Source organism: Saimiri boliviensis, chromosome 5 (assembly GCF_048565385.1).
Source record: "Saimiri boliviensis isolate mSaiBol1 chromosome 5, mSaiBol1.pri, whole genome shotgun sequence".
Classification (NCBI taxonomy): domain Eukaryota; kingdom Metazoa; phylum Chordata; class Mammalia; order Primates; family Cebidae; genus Saimiri; species Saimiri boliviensis.
The window spans coordinates 135,260,085-135,279,456 of NC_133453.1; the positions used below are offsets into that span (position 1 = coordinate 135,260,085).

The following is a 19,372-nucleotide window of genomic DNA, read 5'->3' on the forward strand; positions in this document are numbered from 1 at the left end:
GGTAATTACAGCTATTTACCAACTGCTTACCATGTTCCAGAAAATGCTAGGTGCTTTATTTATATTGTCTCATTTAATCCTCACAATAACCCTATGAGGAAAATAATTATCCTCATTTACAAATGAGAAAACAGGCACAAAGAGGTTACGTATTTTGCTTAAGACCATAAGGTTCAGAGTTAGGATCAAGCCTCCTGCTCTGATTCTAAAATCTCTTTCAAATCTCCATTTAACACCACCTCCTAGATTATAGACACCATATCAATGAGAAGGTGTTCATTTACTTCCTAAATGTGCCTAATGGCCTCTGAAAACCTTCCAGCAAACATTTGTGAACACCCATGTCTTGATCTTGGGACAATATACAACAATACAGAATATACAACAGCAGAGACCCGGAAGTTGTGGAAGGAAGCCAGGAAGTCAGCCCAGAATGGAGCTGGAAGCATTGGTTTCCGGGCAAGGGTTAGAATAGGCCACAGGGTTGTACTGAAGTCTCAAGGCCTAAGACAAAGGACCAATCTAAGGACTCATCAAAAGACAGAAATAGCTCATGGGAATCATGAGCTCACTGGAGAGTCAGACCAAAGTATGGGGAAAGAGCGGTAAATGAAGTACGGAACACCAGACCAAATTACAGGGTTACAACCTGAGACAAGCCTGCGTGGCAGGGTTCCCCATGACAAACCCCTGAAACAGGGAGGACAAAGGGTTACTAGTAACAGCTGCTAACTCATAACAAGTTCCCTTTAGGTCCACTTGTAAGTATTTGATAGGCATTACCTCATTTGACCTTCACAACAATCCTATGAGGTGGGAACTACTGGAATTCTCAATTTAAGGATGAGGAGGAAACTGAGATCAGAAAGGTTAACAATGCTCCAAAGATTACACAAATAGTTAGTGACATACTCGGGATTCAAACTGCACTGAACCCAAAGCCCACATATGTTAATGCTATTCTCCACTAATGCACACAAGGACCTAGAGGGCTGAGTTGAAAGAGTTGTGAGCCCACATCCACCAAGAATGTGATGGACACAGACGAGACAAGGCATTCGCAGGATCTTTCAGACATTAAACCAGAGATCGAGGAGCACAAGTAACAGTTTTTACTTGATTGTTGAAGAAAATTTCCTGGAGGAAGCAGTGTTTAAGAAAGTCTCACACTTGTAATCTCAGCATTTTGGGAGGCAGAGGCAGATGGATCATGAGGTCAGGAGTTCGAGACCAGCCAGGCCAACATGGTGAAACCCTGTCTCTACTAAAAATACAAAAATTAGATAGGCATGGTGGTGGGTGCCTATAATCGCAGATACTAGGGAGGCTAAGGCAGGAGAATTGCTTGAACCTGGGAGGCAGAGGTTGCAGCGAGCCAAGATCGCTCCATTGCACTCCAGCCTGGGTGACAGAGCAAGACTCCGTCTCAAAAACACAAAAGAAAAAAAAAAAAAAAGAGAGGGAAAGAAAGACTTTCCAGAAAAGACCCGTGGAAAGGGTAAGAAAGGGTACAATTTGTGGAAACAGTGAAACCAAGCTAGAAAAATCGTGAAAGGGTGTGTGTGTGTGTGTGTGTGTGTGTGTGTGTGTGTGATCAGGCCCTGATTCCTGTCTAGTTAACTTCATCCCAGGCTTCTCAAACAACACAGCCACATGATGTTTCAAAAAGCCCAAGCAGAGCCTCTTTGGAAAGATGCCCCACCGTTGGCAGAGTCTGTGACCTTTTTCTTCAGGTACCATAGGTTGCTGCATAGGGAATGGGTGGACACTGGGCTGTAAATACCTTCTTCCTTTATCATCCCTCACTTTCTTTAGTGCTATATTTGGGTGGTAGAAAGTGCACATCCTTTATGGAAAGTCACCTTCCTATAAGCTCCTCTAGAAGTAGCATGCAAAAAACCTAACTGGCCTCTCATGAGATTACAGGCCATGAGTGACATTTCTACTACAACTGATCATGCCAGATCAGGGCAAGGTAGAAACTGCAAGACTTCAGTCACTATTCAGTTATGGAAAGACTACCACATGAGCACAGTAGCTCATGCCTATAATCCCAGCACTTTGGGAGGCCATGGCAGGAGGACTGCTTGAGGCCAGGAGTTGGAGACCAGACTGGGCAACATGGTGAGACTCCATCTCTACAAAAAATACAAACATTAGCAGGGCATAGTGGTGCATGTCTGTTGCCCCATCTACTAAGGAGGCTGAGGTGGGAGGATCCCTGGAGCTGGCAGGTAGAGGCTACACTGAGCTGTGATTGCACCACTATGTCCCAGCCTGGAAGACAGAGCAAGATCTTGTCTCAAAAAATAATAATAATAGGCCGGGCGCGGTGGCTCAAGCCTGTAATCCCAGCACTTTGGGAGGCCGAGGCGGGTGGATCACGAGGTCAAGAGATCGAGACCATCCTGGTCAGCATGGTGAAACCCCGTCTCTACTAAAAATACAAAAAATTAGCTGGGCATGATGGCGCGTGCCTGTAATCCCAGCTACTCAGGAGGCTGAGGCAGGAGAATTGCCTGAACCCAGGAGGCGGAGATTGCAGTGAGCCGAGATCGCGCCATTGCACTCCAGCCTGGGTAACAAGAGTGAAACTCCGTCTCAAAAAAAAAAAAAAATAATAATAATAATAAAAAAAGAGGCTGGACACGGTGGCTCACTCTCAGAACTTTGAGAGGCCAAGGCAGGTAGATCCCCTCAGGTCAGGAGGTCCAGACCAGCCTAGCCACATGGTGAAACGCCGTCTCTACTAAAAAATACAAAAATTAGCCGGGCATGGTGGCTGGCGCCTGTAGTCCCAGCTACTTGGGAGGCTGAGGCAGGAGAATTTCTTGAACCCAGGAGGTGAAGGTTGTAGTGAGCCGAGATCATGCCACTGCACTCCAGCCTAGGCAACAGACTGAGACTCTGTCTCAAAAAATAAAAAAATTAAAATAAAAACAAAGACTAACACAAGAAAAAATGGGAGAGACATACAGCTATGTAGCAATGTTTCTCCCTAAGGCTCCAGTTCATTGACACATGTCCATTTTGATTTTAAAAAAAAAAAAAAAAAGGCCAGTTTCTATCACCTTCCTTATGGTACAGAAACAAGATCTTTCAGCCACAAGTATGAATCACATTATTCAGTTTAGTGGAATCACTGGCAATGCTCCCATGTATCAGAATGTCTTCTGTGGCTGAATTTACATGTGGAAGTTAATTAAACAAAGCTTTATTTCAGTATCATGGCTTGTATGTATTTACTCATTCATGTGCCAACTGGTAGAAGTGATACCTCCTCCAGGGAACCTTCCTTGACTCTCAAGATAGCCTTTCTCTGGCTGACATATTCTTCTTCTATTGAAACTATGTGTCTGGGATGGGTACAGTGGCTCACGTCTGTAATTCCAGCACGTTGGGAGGCCGAGGCGGGCAGATGACCTGCAGTCAAGAGTCTGAGATCACCTTGGCCAACATGGCAAAGCTCCGTCTTTACTAAAAATACAAAAATGAGCTGGGTGTGGTAGTTCATGCCTGTAATCCCAGCTACTGGAGAGGTGGAGGCAGAATTGCTTGAACCCAAGAAGTGGAGGTTGTGGTGAGCTGAGATCACCTCACTGCATTCCAGCCTTGGGGGACAGAGTGAGACTCCGTCACAAACAAAACAAAACAAAACTATGTGTCTGTATGTCTGTTTCCCATAATCACTCTGTGTGCTCCTCACGAGAATTGTCATTTTTATACCTGTATCCTCAGCCCCCTTGCCTAGGCCTGGATATAATAGGTGAGTAATGAGTGTTTACTGAATTAAATTGAATAAATTAGAAAGTTACAATGTGGGGTTGGAGGTCTGTTCCTATGTTCTGTTTATATCAAGACTCTGACTCTGGAGAGGGAGGACAGGCTATGCTGGCGCCTAGACTCAGGCTCAGGTGCTAAGGTTTAGACGCTTCAGATTTCCTTCAGTTAAGCCCAAGCCACCTGGATAAAGAAAATGTATGTATTTTAGGCCAGGTGCAGTGGCTCACGTCTATAATCCCAGCAATGTGGGAGGCTAAGGCCAGCGGATCACGAGGTCGGGAGTCCAAGCCAATCTGGTCAACATGGTGAAACCCCATCTCTACTAAAAATACGAAATTCGGCTGGGTGTGGTGATGTGCCGCCTGTAATCCCAGCTACTCTGGAGGCTGAGGCAAGAGAATTGTTTGAACCTGGGAGGTGGAGGTTGCAGTGACCTGAGACTGTGCCACTGCACTCCAGCCTGGGCAACAGGGCGAGACTCCGACTCAAAAAAAAAAAAAAAAAAAGAAAGAAAGAAAGAAAAAGAAAAGAAATTGATGTATTTTTAGCACAATAATGACAGATTGGGGCAAACTCAGTAATGAAAGCAAGCTTCTGGCTTCAGGATCCCGAGAGATTTCTCTTAAAGAATTTGATAGGCAACTAAAATGGGTGGGACCAACCTGCCATCCCAGCTGCAGAGACAAAAGCCAAACATGAGTGGACTGGGACCTTATTGTGAATGAAGAATCTAGTAGCTGGGGCAGAAAGCAAGGTCCTCCCAGGAGAAGAGTAAGAAAGGAAGGTTGATGCTAGAGCCCATGGAAGGGCCTTAAATTCTACATTAAAGGAGATTCCACTCTCGTCCGTAGACAATAGGAAATGATTTAAGATTTTATAAGCAGGGGAGGAGTATGATTTTATTCAATGAAGATTTATGAAATGTTTACTTATGTACTGGTACGAACAAGGGCATAAAGTTAAGTTAAACATAGTCACTGCCCTGTAGACAAGTACACAAGTGACTAATGCAAGATGAAATAAGTGAGTGAAACCCAAGATGCAGAAAGGATTATAGAAGTCCAAAGGAGATCCCATCTGCTTGATGGAGGAGATCTGGAGATACTTTATGGAGAGGGAGGTGTTTTACCTTGAAGAATAGGTGCTTTATAAATAAACAAAATTCCCTGAACAGGCAACATGAACAAAAATAAACTAGTAAAAGTTGTGTAACTTCCCCACTAATCAGGGAGACACTTTTATTTTATTTTATTTTACTTATTTTATTTGAAAAAGGGTCCGGCTCTGTCATCCAGGCTGGAGTGCAGTGGCATGATCATAGGTAACTACAACCTTGACCTCCAGTGCTCAAGTGATCCTCCTACCTCAGCCTCCCAAGTAGCTAGAACTATAGACACCAACCACTGTGGCCAGCTAATTTTTAATTTTTGTAGAGATGGGGTCTCACTATGTTGCCCAGGCTGGTCTTGAACTCCTAGGCTCAAGAAATACTCCTGTCTCACCCTCCCAAAATGCTGGGATTATAGGTGTGACCTACTATGCCCAGATGCATATTAAAACCACAATGAGATATCATTTCACACCTAAAAACATTTTGTAAATAAAAATGTTACACATATATAGATATATATGTATATATACACATATATTTGCCTTTTTTCTATATATACACACACATATACATACATGTATATTATATATATAAAATACATGTTTCCAATTAACTACTATACTGAAATTTATATTAGTAAACCCTTTCATTTTCATTAGTTTGTATGAGTATCCTTCTTGCTTAAGCAATATGTTTCGTTTTGCCTGTCTTTTACCTTTACTGTTGTTTTTGTTGTTGTTGTTGTTTTTTTTTTTTTTTTTTTTTTTGAGACGGAGTTTCGCTTTTGCTACCCAGGCTGGAGTGCAATGGCGTGATCTCAGCTCACCGCAACCTCCGCCTCCTGGGTTCAGGCTGTTGTTGTTTTTTTGAGACGGAGTTTCACTCTTGTTACCCAGGCTGGAGTGCAATGGCGCGATCTCGGCTCACCGCAACCTCCGCCTCCTGGTTCAGGCAATTCTCCTGCCTCAGCCTCCTGAGTAGCTGGGATTACAGGCACGCGCCACTATGCCCACCTAATTTTTTGTATTTTTTTTTTTTCTTTAGTAGAGACGGGGTTTCACCATGTTGACCAGGATGGTCTTGATCTCTTGACCTCGTGATCCACCCGCCTCGGCCTCCCAAAGTGCTGGGATTACAGGCTTGAGCCACCGCGCCCGGCCTTTTGTTGTTGTTTTTTTGAGATGCAGTCTTGCTCTGTCACCTAGGCTGGAGTGCAGTGGCACAATCTCGGCTCACTGCAACCTCCGCCTCCCAGGTTTAAGAGATTTTTCTGCTTCAGCCTCCCAAGTAGCCAAGACTACAGGGGCGTGCCACCATGCCCGGCTAATTTTCGTATTTTTAGTTGACCTGGGGTTTCACCATATTGGCCAGGCTCATCTCAAACTCCTGACCTTGCGAACCGCCCCGCCTCAGCCTCCCAAAGTGCCGGGATTACAGGCATGAGCCACCACGCCGGGCCTGACCTTTACTGTATTTTTACTCTTACCAAATATGTATGTATATAGAGAGACCGGGAAAAAAGCAAATACATATAAAGGCCTAGAAGTAAGAAATGCCAACTCTTTTCCTAAGTGGGTACATGGTTTTTCTTTACACTAATTTTTGTGTATTTTAATATTAGTTTTTTTTGGAGAGTAGATAGTAGTTCAGCAGGAGAAATTGAAGCAAGAAACTATTCTAGGGAGAAGAAATTGTACTGGAGAGGGCAGGCTGTGGTCAGGAAACAAAGTCATCATTCTGCTTGGCAGAATAAAAACAGTTTTTTTCTTTGTCATAAGAGCAGCAACTTGCATTTGTATAACATCGCGCATTTTATAAAATATTTTCACGTGCTCCCACCAGTTAATTATCAACTTGAAGGACAAGTATTCCATTTGATAGATGAGGAAACAGGTTCAGAAAGAATAGGCGAAATATTTGTGAATATTTTTGGCAGAGAAAAACCTTAAAAGGATATACAACAAACAGTAGTGGTGATCTCTGGGAGGTGGAATTTACTCTGCTTAATTGAATTTTCTGATATTTCCATAAATGAACATGAAGTAAAAAATAAAACAGAGAGCCGGGCGCGGTGGCTCACGCCTGTAATCCCAGCACTTTGGGAGGCCGAGGTGGGTGGATCACGACGTCAAGAGATCGAGACCATCCTGGTCAACACGGTGAAACCCCGTCTCTACTAAAAATACAAAAAATTAGCTGGGCATGGTGGCGCGTGCCTGTAATCCCAGCTACTCAGGAGGCTGAGGCAGGAGAATTGCCTGAACCCAGGAGGCAGAGGTTGCGGTGAGCCGAGATCGCGCCATTGCACTCCAGCCTGGGTAACAAGAGCGAAACTCCGTCTCAAAAAAAAAATAAAATAAAATAAAATAAACAAATAAATAAATAAAACAGAGAGAGGGAAGGAAGACAACAGGAAAAAAATGACTTCCTCAAAATCAAATGTTCACATTTTGGATTCTCAATCCTGCTCTGAGTTACACTAATGACAACAACAGAAGAAATACAAGAAAGATTCTAACAGAAAAAAATGTTCAACTTCACGGGTAATCAAAGAAATGCAAATTAAAACAATATGTAAGGATCATGTATATTAAATTAGCAAAACTTTTTTATAGATGACGGTGTGATGAGACTAGCAGCCATTTACTGTTGGAAACATTGTAAATTGGTACAATTGCTTTAAAAATGATTCCAGTGGACTGGCACAGTGGCTTATACCTGTAATCCTAGCACTTTGGGAGGCTAAGACCTGACCTTGAGGTCAGGAGTTCAAAACCAGCTTGGCATCATGGTGAAACCCCGTCTCTACTAAAAATACAAAAAGTTAGCCAGGCATGGTGGTGCACGCCTGTAATCCCAGCCACTTGAGAGTCTAAGGTAGGAGAATCGCTCCAACCTGGAAGAGGAGGAGTCTGCAGTGAACCAACAGCATGCCTAGAGCTGCGTTCCAGCCTGGGGACAGAGTGAGACTCCATCTCAGAAAAAAAAAAAAGATTCCGGGGCGGGTGGATCACGAGGTCAAGAGATCGAGACCATCCTGGTCAGCATGGTGAAACCCTGTCTCTATTAAAAATACAAAAAGTTAGCTGGGCATGGTGGCGCGTGCCTGTAATCCCAGCTACTCAGGAGGCTGAGGCAGGAGAATTGCCTGAACCCAGGAGGCAGAGGTTGCGGTGAGCCGAGATCGCGCCATTGCACTCCAGCCTGGGTAACAAGAGCAAAACTCCATCTCAAAAAAAAAAAAAAAAAGATTCTGCAACCAGTAAGGAGAGAAGGTGTAAAAATGTTCTCACGCTGTGAAAATAATCTAATATTTGAAACACTTTTTTCTGGGAAATAAAAAAATGTTCACATGAACTTTTTTTTTTTTTTGACAGAGTCTCGCTCTGTCGCCCAGGCTGGAGTGCAATGGCACGATCTCAGCTCACCGCAACGTTTGCCTCTCGGGTTCAAGTAATTCTCCTGCCTCACCCTCCCGAGTAGCTGGGATTACAGGCACTCGCCACCTTGCTGAGCTACTTTTTTGTATTTTTAGTGGAGACAGGGTTTCACCATGTTAGCAAGCCTGGTCTTGAACTCTTGACCTCAGGTGATTCCAAGATTGGACATTTATAGAAAGATGGACCTATAATCTTCTGAACATTTATTTGCTCTAATTTATGTACATCAAGGAGCAGAGGGTGTTTTGGGGTTTGTTGGGTGGTTTTGGCTGAAGGAAAGATAAGGAAATGTGTGTGAGTGTTTGTGCATCTGTCTGACTGGGGATGAAGGGACTGATCTAGTGTCTGTTCCTGGCCCAGGCATTCAGATCACTTTTTCCCCCTCAGTATATAACTCAATGAGATTTGAGTTAAAAAGGTCACTCTCTAGAGAAGTGTTCTGTTTTCTTTATTTTGCTTGTGAAATACACTGTAAATGAAAAGCATATAAGTAATGCATATTAACAATTAAAATAATTATTTTATAAAGAAAATCTGTGTATTCAGCACCCAACTTAAGAAATAGAAACTTGAATGGCTGAGGTGGGTGGATTACTTAAGACCAGCCTGGCCAACATGGCGAAACCCCATCTCTACTAAAATTACAAAAATCAGCTGGGTGCAGTGGCTCATGCCTGTAATCCCAGCACTTTGGGAGGCCGAGATGGGCAGATCACAAGGTCAGGAGATAGAGACCATCCTGGCTAACACAGTGAAACCCCATCTCTACTAAAAAAACAAATTAGCCAAGCGTGGTGGCATGCACCTGTAGTTCCAGCTACTTGGGAGGCTGAGGCAGGAGAATCGCTTGAAATCAGGAGGCGGAGGTTGCAGTGAGCCGAGATCACACCATTGCACTCCAGCCTGGGCGACAAGAGTGGGACTCCATCTTAAAAAAAAAAAAAAATTACAAAAATTAGCTGGGTGTGGTGGTGCATGCCTGTAATCCCAGCTACTCAGGAGGCCAAGGGAGGAACATTGCTTGAACCCAGGAGGTGGAGGATGCCATGAGCTGAGATCGTGCCACTGCACTCCAGCCTGCGTGACAGAGTGAGACTCTCTCAAAACAAAACAAAACAAATAGAAACGGTGCATCCTTTTCTCCCATTCCAATTAACTATTATGCTGACATTTGTATGAATAAATCCTTTGATTTTCATTAGTTTGTGTATCCTTATTGCTTTAGCAATATATTGTTTAGTTTTGCCTATTTTTTACATTTACCGTATTTGTACTCTTACTAAATGTATATTTCTCTGTCTTGCTTTTTGCACTCAATACTGTTTGAAGCTTGTCTGTGTTGATGCAGTAACTGTTGTCAGCCCATTTTCTAGATGGATAGCATTAGTATATGTCAATTACCAACTGGCTGGGAGGTGTGGCCACTAAATCTTCATTTCGAGCAATCACCCCAAGTAAGAATGATGCAGGTGGACTTTGGCTCAAATATGGGGAATTGCTGTCTTAGAGGACAAAGTCCAAGCTCTTACCTCTCAGTTTCCCAACTCGCTACATCAGTCTTTTAATTTTAGTTTAACTGTTTGTTTTCCTTTTCCAAAAATATTTTCTCATCATTCTTCGCCTACGTAACTCTTATGCTTTCGTCTGTCCATTAGACTATAAACTCCAAGGCAAAGATGATTATTATTATCATTGTTGTCACTGACATTAATGGAGCAGGTACAATGTACCAGGTAGTTAGTATAGTTTTACATGGATTATCTCATAATCCTTGCCCAGTCCCTTGAAGAAGGTACTGAGATTAGCATCATTTTACAGATAAGGAAGTAAGGGTCAGAGAGATTAAGTAATTTGCCCAAAGTTAAACAGCTCTGGAATGTGGATGTCTTTAACCCTCTTACTTGTCTTTGAACCTCTAAGATCGAGGGTAGGACTTGGTGTGTGAAAGGCGCTTGATAAATGTCTGCTGAGCTGCACTGAAAGCAAAAGCCAAGGAAACCAGATGGAAAACAACCCCTTCAGTTCAGATGATGGCAGTGGGGATGGAAAAGAGGAGCTGGAAACAAGGCTTGCCATGCCAGACTATTACAGCACTGAATCTGCGGAGTGAGGGTGGGGAGGGAAGGAGGAAGGGACAAAGCATTTCCATTTTTTTCCGCTTTGAGCACTTCTGTATTTTTTGGAAAATTTCACAGCAAGCACGTGGTGCTTTTATAATTTTTTTTAAAGAAAAGAAAGTGTAGAGGACGTGACTACGTGACTAGGCACCAGCAAAATATATTTTTTAAAAAGACCAAAACAAAAAAAAAAAAAGAAAAAGAAACCCAGGCTGACCAGGATGCTTTTGGCAGGGTTATGTAGGGGAATGGGGAGTTGAAGGCAGAAAGAGAAATGCCAGGGGGAATGCTTCAGGGGAAGATACTGACTGTAATTTGGAGAGTCTGGGTTTGGGAAGCAACAGGGAGGTCATCCTGGGGCAGTCTTTTCCAAGTAACTAGACTTGCAGGTCTGAAATTCAGGAAAGAGGTTAAGCCAGACCCATGCTCTGAGAAATGGTGGTTGAAGTTATAAGCTTAATGTGCAGAACTAAAAACAAAGAAGAAAGATGACCTCAACCAGAGTGTTGATGGAGGCAGGCATATCTGAGTGGAAGAAGAGGAGCCAGGCTGGGTGTGGTGGCTCATGTCTATAAACTCAGCACTTTTGGGAGGCTGAGGTGGGCAGATCACCTGAGACAGGAGTTCGAGACCGGCCTGGCCAACACAGCAAAACCCCCATCTCTACCAAAAATTAGCTGGGCCTAGAGTCTCAGCTACGCTGGAGACTGAGGAACCAGAATCCCTTGAACCTGGCAGGCAGAGGTTGCAGTGAACTGGTGAGCTCAGATTGTGCCACTGCACTCCAGCCTGGGCAACAGAGCAAGACTTTGTCTCAAAACAAAGAAACAAATAAAAACAGAAAAACAGAGGAGCCAGGGAAGGTACTGGAAGAGAAGCAGCCAGAAAGGTAGGAGAATCATCTCACAACCTCACAATCACCAGTGGAAAAAAGAATTTTTTAAAAAAGTCATATGGGCCTGGTGCAGTGGCTCACACCTGTAATGCCAACACTTTGGGAGGCCAAGGTAGAAGGACTGCTTGAGGTCAGGAGTTCAAGACCAACCTGGGAGCCTGGGCACCAAAAGGGGACCCTGTCTCTACCAAAATTCTTTTTTTTTTTTGAAATGGAGTCTCGCTCTTGTCACCCAGGCTGTAGTACAATGGCGTGATCTTGGCTCACTGCAACTTCTGTCTCCCAGGTTCTAGGGATTCTCCAGTCTCAGCCTCCTGAGTAGCTGGGATTACAGGAATGTGCCACCATGCCTGGCTAATTTTGTATTTTTAGTAGAGGTGGGGTTTCACCATATTGGCCAGGCTGGTCTTGAACTTCCAACCTCAGGTGACCAGCCCGCCTTGGCCTCCCAAAGTGCTGAGATTGCAGGCGTGAGCCATCATGCCTGGACTTTTTTTTTTTTTTTCTAAGAGACAAGGTCTAGCTCTGTCACCCAATCTGGAGTGTCACCCAAGGGTCAGGCAATCCGCAATCCTCCCACCTCAGCCTCCCACGTACTTGGGACTACAGGCACACATCACCATGCCTGGCTAATTTGTTAAAATTATTTTTTGTAGAGACAGGGTCTGCCTATGTTGCCCAGGCTGGTCTTGAACTACTGGGCTCAAGCAATCCTCTGGCTTTGGCCTCCCAACGTTCTGGGATTACAGGTGTGAGCCATCACGCTCAGCCCTAAAAGACCTTTGAGTGTCCAGTTGAAGAAGCATGCTAGGGTAGGTAGTCCTGTTTAAAAGGGCCTAGGCACGATAGCCCTGAGAATATCTACCTGTGAGCGGAAGTTTGACAAAAGGGGCAGAGAAGTAATGCGATGATAGGGTCTGAGAAGAATTATTTTGGGGTGAAAGACAGGTTAGAGATTTTTTTGGTTGTGGTGCCTTCCCAGGTGCTTATTGATAACAGTGACTCGCTGGAGACTCACTACATGCCAGGCACTGTGCTAAGCCCTTTATATCATGGATTGTCTCAAAGTCTTCAGTTTTTTTCTCTGTAATATAACCTACACCCAGCGGCCAAATTGACCTTCTCGAGTGCTGATGACGCCTCTCCTCTCCTATAAAACCACCAGCCGCACCCTTTTCCCGAGGGAGTAAGATCCAAACTCCCCAGTTTGGCAGTTAAGAACCTTCTTGATGTGACCTTTGCTCCCTTGTCCAGTTTCGTCTCACTCTGCTACCTTTCCAGTGCAACGAGATCCTTGCCTGTGGGCATGCACTCATTAATCCATCCAGTAAGCATTTCTTGAGCACCCCATGTGCCAGGCACTGTTTTAAGTGCCATGGAAAGAATGGAAACAAGAGAAATGACTCTCACCTTTTGTGGGGGTTACCAAAAACAAATCAATTAATAAATTATCAGACAGGTGTAAGGACTCTGATGGAGGTGTAAGGATGTGATGGAGAGTGACTAATTTAGATGGGATAGTTAGGAAAGTCTTCCTGAGGATATGAGTTTACGCTGAAACCTGGTTGACAAATAGGAGGCAATGCAAAGATCTGGATGACGAACATTCTGGGCCGAGGGAACAGTTAGTACCAAGGGTATTCAGAGCGCACAACCTTGGCATGACCAAGGAGCAGAGAACTCAAGAGTGCTGAGTGAGGCAAGGGAGAAGGAAGGGGACATCAGAAGAGGCTGGAGGCTGAGGGGACAAAACCACAACGGTCTCTTAGGGCTGGGTAACAATTTGGGTCTTCATTCTAAAAGCAATGGAAAGCTGCTGAGAAGTAATGTGATTCCATTTAGGATTTTATTTTTACTTATTTATTTGAGACGAAGTTTCCCTGTTGTTGCATAGGCTGGAGTGCAATGGCATGATCTCGGCTCACTGCAACCTCTGCCTCCCAGGTTTAAGCGATTCTCCTGCTTCAGCTTCCCGAGTAGCTGGAATTACAGGTATGTGCCACCACACCCAGCTAATTTTGTATTTTTAGTAGAGACGGGGTTTCTCTGTGTTGGTCAGGCTGGTCTCAAACTCCCAACGTCAGGTGATCTGCCTGCCTCAGCCTCCCAAAGTGCTGAGATTACAGGTGTGAGTCTGGCCCAATTTAGGATTTTAAAAGATCACCCTGGTTTCTGTGAGTTTTTTTCGGAGCAAAAATAGTATTAGGAAGATCAATTTGGAGGCTGCTGTAGGAATTCAGGTAAGAGAGTCTGCTTGTTTGGGACTGAAAAGTGGCAGGAAAGATGGACAGTGTGACAAGACAGGTTCAAGAGGAATCTGGGAGTTAAAATTAATGGGGCTTGGTGATGATCTCAATTTTGGAGTGAGAAAGAACAGATGTGTGGAGCACATTCAAAAAGCGACTCTCTAGTTGTGAGGTAGAAACAAAAGAAAACTATGGAAAGGGTTACCTCCACTCTCAGCAATAGCATTGAAATATTACCTGCTTCTGGCTGGGGGAGGACGGGCAGGAAGACAGGGAGGAGAGAGGGGACTGGTGGGGCCACAAAGCAAATCACACATTACACTTTCAGAGTTCACATTCTACCATAGCTGAACAACATGAAAATCAAAGTGATACGTGGCCAGGCATGGTGGCTCTTGCCTGTAATCCCAGCACTTTGGGAGGCTGAGGCAGGTGGATCACCTCAGGTCAGGAGTTCAAGACCCACCTGGTCAACACAATGAAATCCCATCTCTACTAAACATACAAAATTAGCCAGGCATGGTGGTATGTGCCTGTAATCCCAGCTACTAGGGAGGCTGAGGCAGGAGAATCGCTTGAACCTGGGAGGCGGAGGTTACAGTGAACTAAGATCATGCCACTGCACTCCAGTCTGGGCAACAGAGCAAGACTTTGTCTCAAAAAAGAAAAAAAAAAAAAAAAAGAGCTCACATCTTATGATAGCTGAACATGAATAACAAAGTGATAGGTAGCTGGGAGCAGTGGCTCATGCCTGTAATCCCAGCACTTTGGGAGGCTGAGGTGGGTGGATTACCTGAGGTCAGGAGTTCAAGACCAGGTGTGATCTCGACTCACTGCAGCCTCCACCTCCTGGGTTCAAGACATTCTCCTGCCTCAGCCACCCGAGTAGCTGGGATTACAGGCATAGGCCACCACACCTAGGTAATTTTTGTATTTTTAGTAGAGACAGGATTTCACCATATTGGTCAGGGTGGTCTCGAATGAACTCCTGACCTCAGGGATCCAACTGCCTTAGCCTCCCAGGGTGTTGGGATTACAGGCAAGCGCCACTGCACCTGGCCTGAATCTGCATTTCTAACAAGTTCCTAGATGATGCTGATGCTACCGTTCTGGCCTCTCAGTTTGAGAACCACTGCACTGGATTAACTAAAAAAAAATTTCTGGTCCATTATCCAATGATGCTTTCAGAAACAGACATAGGGTTATCAGCTGAGTGCTATCCTCCATGAGCCACAACACTCAGATGCATTCCCTATAATGGAAGAGAATGAAAGAAAAAATCTTCGACCCACCACTTTGCTCTCTAAACAGTGATAGCCACCCCAGTCCCTCCTTAACCCCTTGCACCTGCACTTACTCAGCCACTCCCATTCCCCCAGGATCAAGGACGCCAGCACAGGATCTTGCAAAGCTCCCTAGAACTTAGATGACACACTCTACCATTTCCAAATTCAGACTGGTTTAATGGAGATCATATGGGTTCTCCGGTCCTGTAGTGGCTCACAGGCACTGCCACAATCCCAGAGCTGGTCTGTTGTTGCAGAGGAGGACTGCAGGCTGGAAATCTAGTGACTTGCAGCCAAGTCTGGCTCTTCTGTCAACTATGTGGCCCATGATGAGTCATGTCATTTAGCATTTTTAAACCTTAATTTTTCAACAGTTAAAAAAAAAAAGTCTCTCACCATGAGAGAAATGGAATACCTGAAGAAATATTAGCCAAAATTTTCTTAGAAAAAAGACTTTAGCAACAGAACTGTAACATTAAACTTTAGAGACCTTACATTTATCGTTTACCAACAAAGTGCTTGTGTGTGCACAGTTTTAGATCCTCACGACAACCTTGTGAGGTAGGTAAGGTAGTGACTCGAGGTTGAGAGAAGAAGTCTGGCCAAATGAAGTCTCAGGGCCAGGACTCAAATGCTTTACCTTCTCAGTGAAATCAGTGTTCTTTCCAACACACTGCCTTCCCTCAATTTATTTCACTTGAATGTAGGAATGTACTAGTACATAAACTGTATGGCCTTAAAAGGATCACAGAATTATATTAACCTAAAACTAAATGGCCAATGACCCAGGAAATTAGGAAACAAGAATTGTTGGCTAGGGGTGGTGGCTCACGGCTGTAATCCCAGTACTTTGGAAGGCTGAGGTGAGCAGATTATGAGGTCAGGAGATTGAGACCATCCTGCCAACATGGCAAAACCCTGTCTCTACTAAAAATACAAAAAATTAGCTGGGTATGGTGGCGCCTGCCTGTAATCACAGCTACTCGGGAAGCTGAGGCAGGAGATTCACTTGAACCAGGGAGTCAGAAGTTGCAGTGAGCCAAGATAACGCCACTGCACTCCAGCCTGGCAACAGAGGGAGAGTCCATGTAAAAAACAAAACAAAAAAAAAAAAAAAAGAAAAAAGAAAATAAGCTAAATAAAATTTAGCTTCCTTCAGCTAAATGCCAGGGAGGATCCCTGCAATGTAATTTGACATTCTCAGCAATTTTGCTTCCACAATTCTACAGTCCTCTACCAGGTCCCTCTGGATTGTTCATCGTAGGGTATTTTCTGTGTCAGATGACAGCAAACGTCCTGTGAAAGTACCTCATACACTGCTGTTCAAAGAGCCGCTGTAATTCTTTCAGCCTCCTAGTCACAAGACTGCAGACATGCTCTACAATAGTTCTGCCTTGTCATGGCAGTGAGACATCTGGTGACTAATGCCTGTACAGCACTGAACTGGGACTGCATTAACATTTTATTCAATTCGTGTTTTCCAACCCTAAACCTTCTAGTTCCAATCTAATTTCTTTAAGTTCTGAGCTTAGGGTATGGGAACTATACTAATAAATTCCTAATTGAGTATTAAGACTGATAAAAGCCTCCAGTCTTGTATTGAGTGTCTTTTAAGGGCCAGGCACTGCATTAAAGGCTTTATCTAAGACCTTAAATATTAGTCATGAATAATGATGTGACCATTTATTTACTGAGCATCTATGTTGTGCCAGGCGCTGTACTAGGTGGTTTACATGTGAGCGTCAGGCCACATTGCTCTCTCTTCTCATTTAGTAATGAGGCATAAAGTTTTTTTGTTGTTGAGATGGAGTCTTGCTCTGTTGCCCAGGCTGGAGTGCAATGGTGCAGTCCTGGGCTCACTGAAACCTACAACTCCCGGGTTCAAGCGATTCTCCTGCTTCAGCCTCCCGAGTAGCTGGGACTACAGGCATGGGCCACCACATCTGGCTAATTTTTGTATTTTTAGTAGAGATGGGGTTTTGCCATGTTGACCAGGCTGATCTCAAACTCCTCACCTCAAGTGATCTACCTGCCTTGACCTCCCAAAAGTGCTGGGATTATAGGCATGAGCCACCATGCCTGGCTGGCATTAACTATTAAATTCACATTTCATTAAGAGTCAGGAATGCATGTTGTATTTGGACCGCTACTTGGACTCTAAGTTTATCCTCTCTGTTATAACATAGAAAAGAAAGAGGGAGAATAGATCAGGGCCCAAAGTGAGTGACTGATGACCAGGTTTTCTCTATGTGGGGTGCTCAAAGACAGAAGCAGTGAAAATTTGCAAGGGAGCAGCAGAACCACTGAAGACTATTTCCTAAATCAAATGGGTGTTTTGATGGCATAAAAGATGCGCTTTCTGACGGAAGCTCTTGTCACATTTACTACAGTGGAAAGGTTTTTCTCCTGTGTGCGTTCTCTGGTGTGTGAGGAAATGCGAACGCTGATTGAAGGTCTTGCCACACTCAGGACATGGGTAGGGCCTGTCTCCTAAGTGAATTCGCTGATGGGTGATAAAGTGGGAGCTCTGATTGAAGCTCTTCCCACACTCTCCACATTTGTAGGGTCTTTCTCCTGTGTGGATTCGTTGATGCTTAATGAGGGCAGAGCTATCAGCAAATCCTTTTCCACAGTTTTCGCACTTAAAAGGTCTCTCACCTGTGTGTGTCCTCTGATGCGTGACCAAATGTGAGCTCTGACTGAAGCTTTTGTGGCAGTTGGGACAACTGAAAGGCCTTTCTCCTGAATGAGTACTCATGTGAGCTACAAAATGAGAACTATCTCTGAAGCCCTTCCTGCACTCCGGGCATTGGAAGGGCCGTTCTCCCGTGTGGGTTCGTTGGTGCTTAATCAAATCTGAGCTCTGGCTAAAACTCTCCCCACAGTCATTACAGCTGTAAGGCTTCACGCCTGTGTGGGTCCTCTGGTGGGTGATAAAATTTGAGCTTCGACTGAAGCTTTTGTGACATTCCAGGCATGTGTAGGGCTTCTCGCCTGTGTGGGTTCGTTGGTGCATTACGAGATGTGGCCTCCGCCCAAAAGTCTTCCCACACTCTGCGCACTCGTAGGGTCTCTCCCCTGTGTGGGTTCTCTGATGTTTGATGAGTGTTGAGCTGTCGCTGAACTTTTTCTCACACCCGTTGCATTGGTAAGGCTTCTCTCCTGTATGTGTTCTGCGATGGGTGACAAGGTCTGAGCTCTGTTTGAAGCCTTTCCCACACTCTATGCATGTATAGGGCCTCTCGCCAGTATGGGTTCTTAGGTGTCTTATGAGATAGGAACTCTGGTTAAAGCTTTTCCCGCATTCTCCACACATGGGCTTCTGTCCTACATATCCATCGAGGAGCTTGTTTAAATCCCTCTCCTGTGGAAAGGGCTCCAACTGGCCCTCTCCTGGAAGGGTTCCATGTTGCTCTTCTAATTCTAGGCCTCTCTCCCAGTTTCCTCCCCAACCAAGACTATGAGAGATCTTTATTGGTCCTTTCTGAGGATGTTCCATACTGTTCTGCTGTTTCAGAAATGTCCTGATTGAGCTTTGCCACCTGATGCTCACAGTCTGAAAAATTAATGTAAGTAACAGAGAATGAAGTTATCAGTTATCAGGAAGGAATATCAGAAAGCAGTGAGAAAGACTAAAATTGCTGTTTCTGCAGCAGACTGCACTTAATTCAACCGCTCTGCTTTTTGCTTTGTGAAAAGTTTATTGAAGTTCATTGAGCTTTCAGAACACGTGAATTCCTAAACTTTTTAAATTTTAAGATGGCCAGATGAATCTTGATATCCTTCAAGAAGAGACCACATATTGTCAATATTGGGCACTTTCTTTCGAAGATATTTTAGGTTTAGGCCAGGTGTGGTGGCTCACGCCTGTAATTCCAGCACTTTGGAAGGCTGAGGCAGGCGGATCATTTAAGGTCAGGAGTTTGAGACCAGCCTGACCAACGTGGTGAAACCCCATCTCTACTAAAAATACAAAAATTAGCTGGTCATGGTGACAGATGCCTATAGTCCCAGCTACTCAGGAGGGGGAGGTAGGAGAATTGCTTGAACCCGAGAGGCGGAGGTTGCAGTGAGCCAAGATTGTGTCACTGCATTCCAGCCTGGGAGGCAGAGGGAGACTCTGTCTCAAATAAATAAATAAATAAATAAGTTATAGGTTAGACAAAAGTGAAATGCTTAATCAAAATGAAGACTTTATTTAGTCAATTACTGACCACTGAATCCAATTTAAATGTCTGCTAGTAAGAAGAAAAGTGTAGGGCAGCATTCCAAATTCTTCATCTCAATAAGGCTGAAATGCTAGCTTTCCTTCCACTGGGAGCACTCGAATCTCACCTGTGTGGCTTTCCCTCAGGATCCTCCTCGCCTCAGAGTTTTGGAGTGGTAGAACCCATGCCTCTTCTTTCTGCTCCAGCTGGGAGACTACACTAGGTCTAGAAATTCTACACAGGAACGTAAACACAGGATGTGAGTCTGAGCCAGTCACAGGAGGCC

General features: G+C 44.4%; 1 protein-coding gene across 1 annotated transcript in view; it reads right to left on the bottom strand.

Moving 5' to 3' along the window:
* Nucleotides 1-13,183: 13,183 nt before the first annotated feature.
* Nucleotides 13,184-19,372, bottom strand: part of ZNF774 (zinc finger protein 774) — a 16,016-nt gene continuing 9,827 nt past the window's right edge. Inside the window, 3 exon segments of the mRNA XM_074400049.1 lie at nt 13,184-18,345; nt 18,347-18,434; nt 19,214-19,320. Of these exon segments, the coding sequence (XP_074256150.1) occupies nt 17,196-18,345; nt 18,347-18,434; nt 19,214-19,320 (1,345 nt within the window). The 3' untranslated portion in view covers nt 13,184-17,195.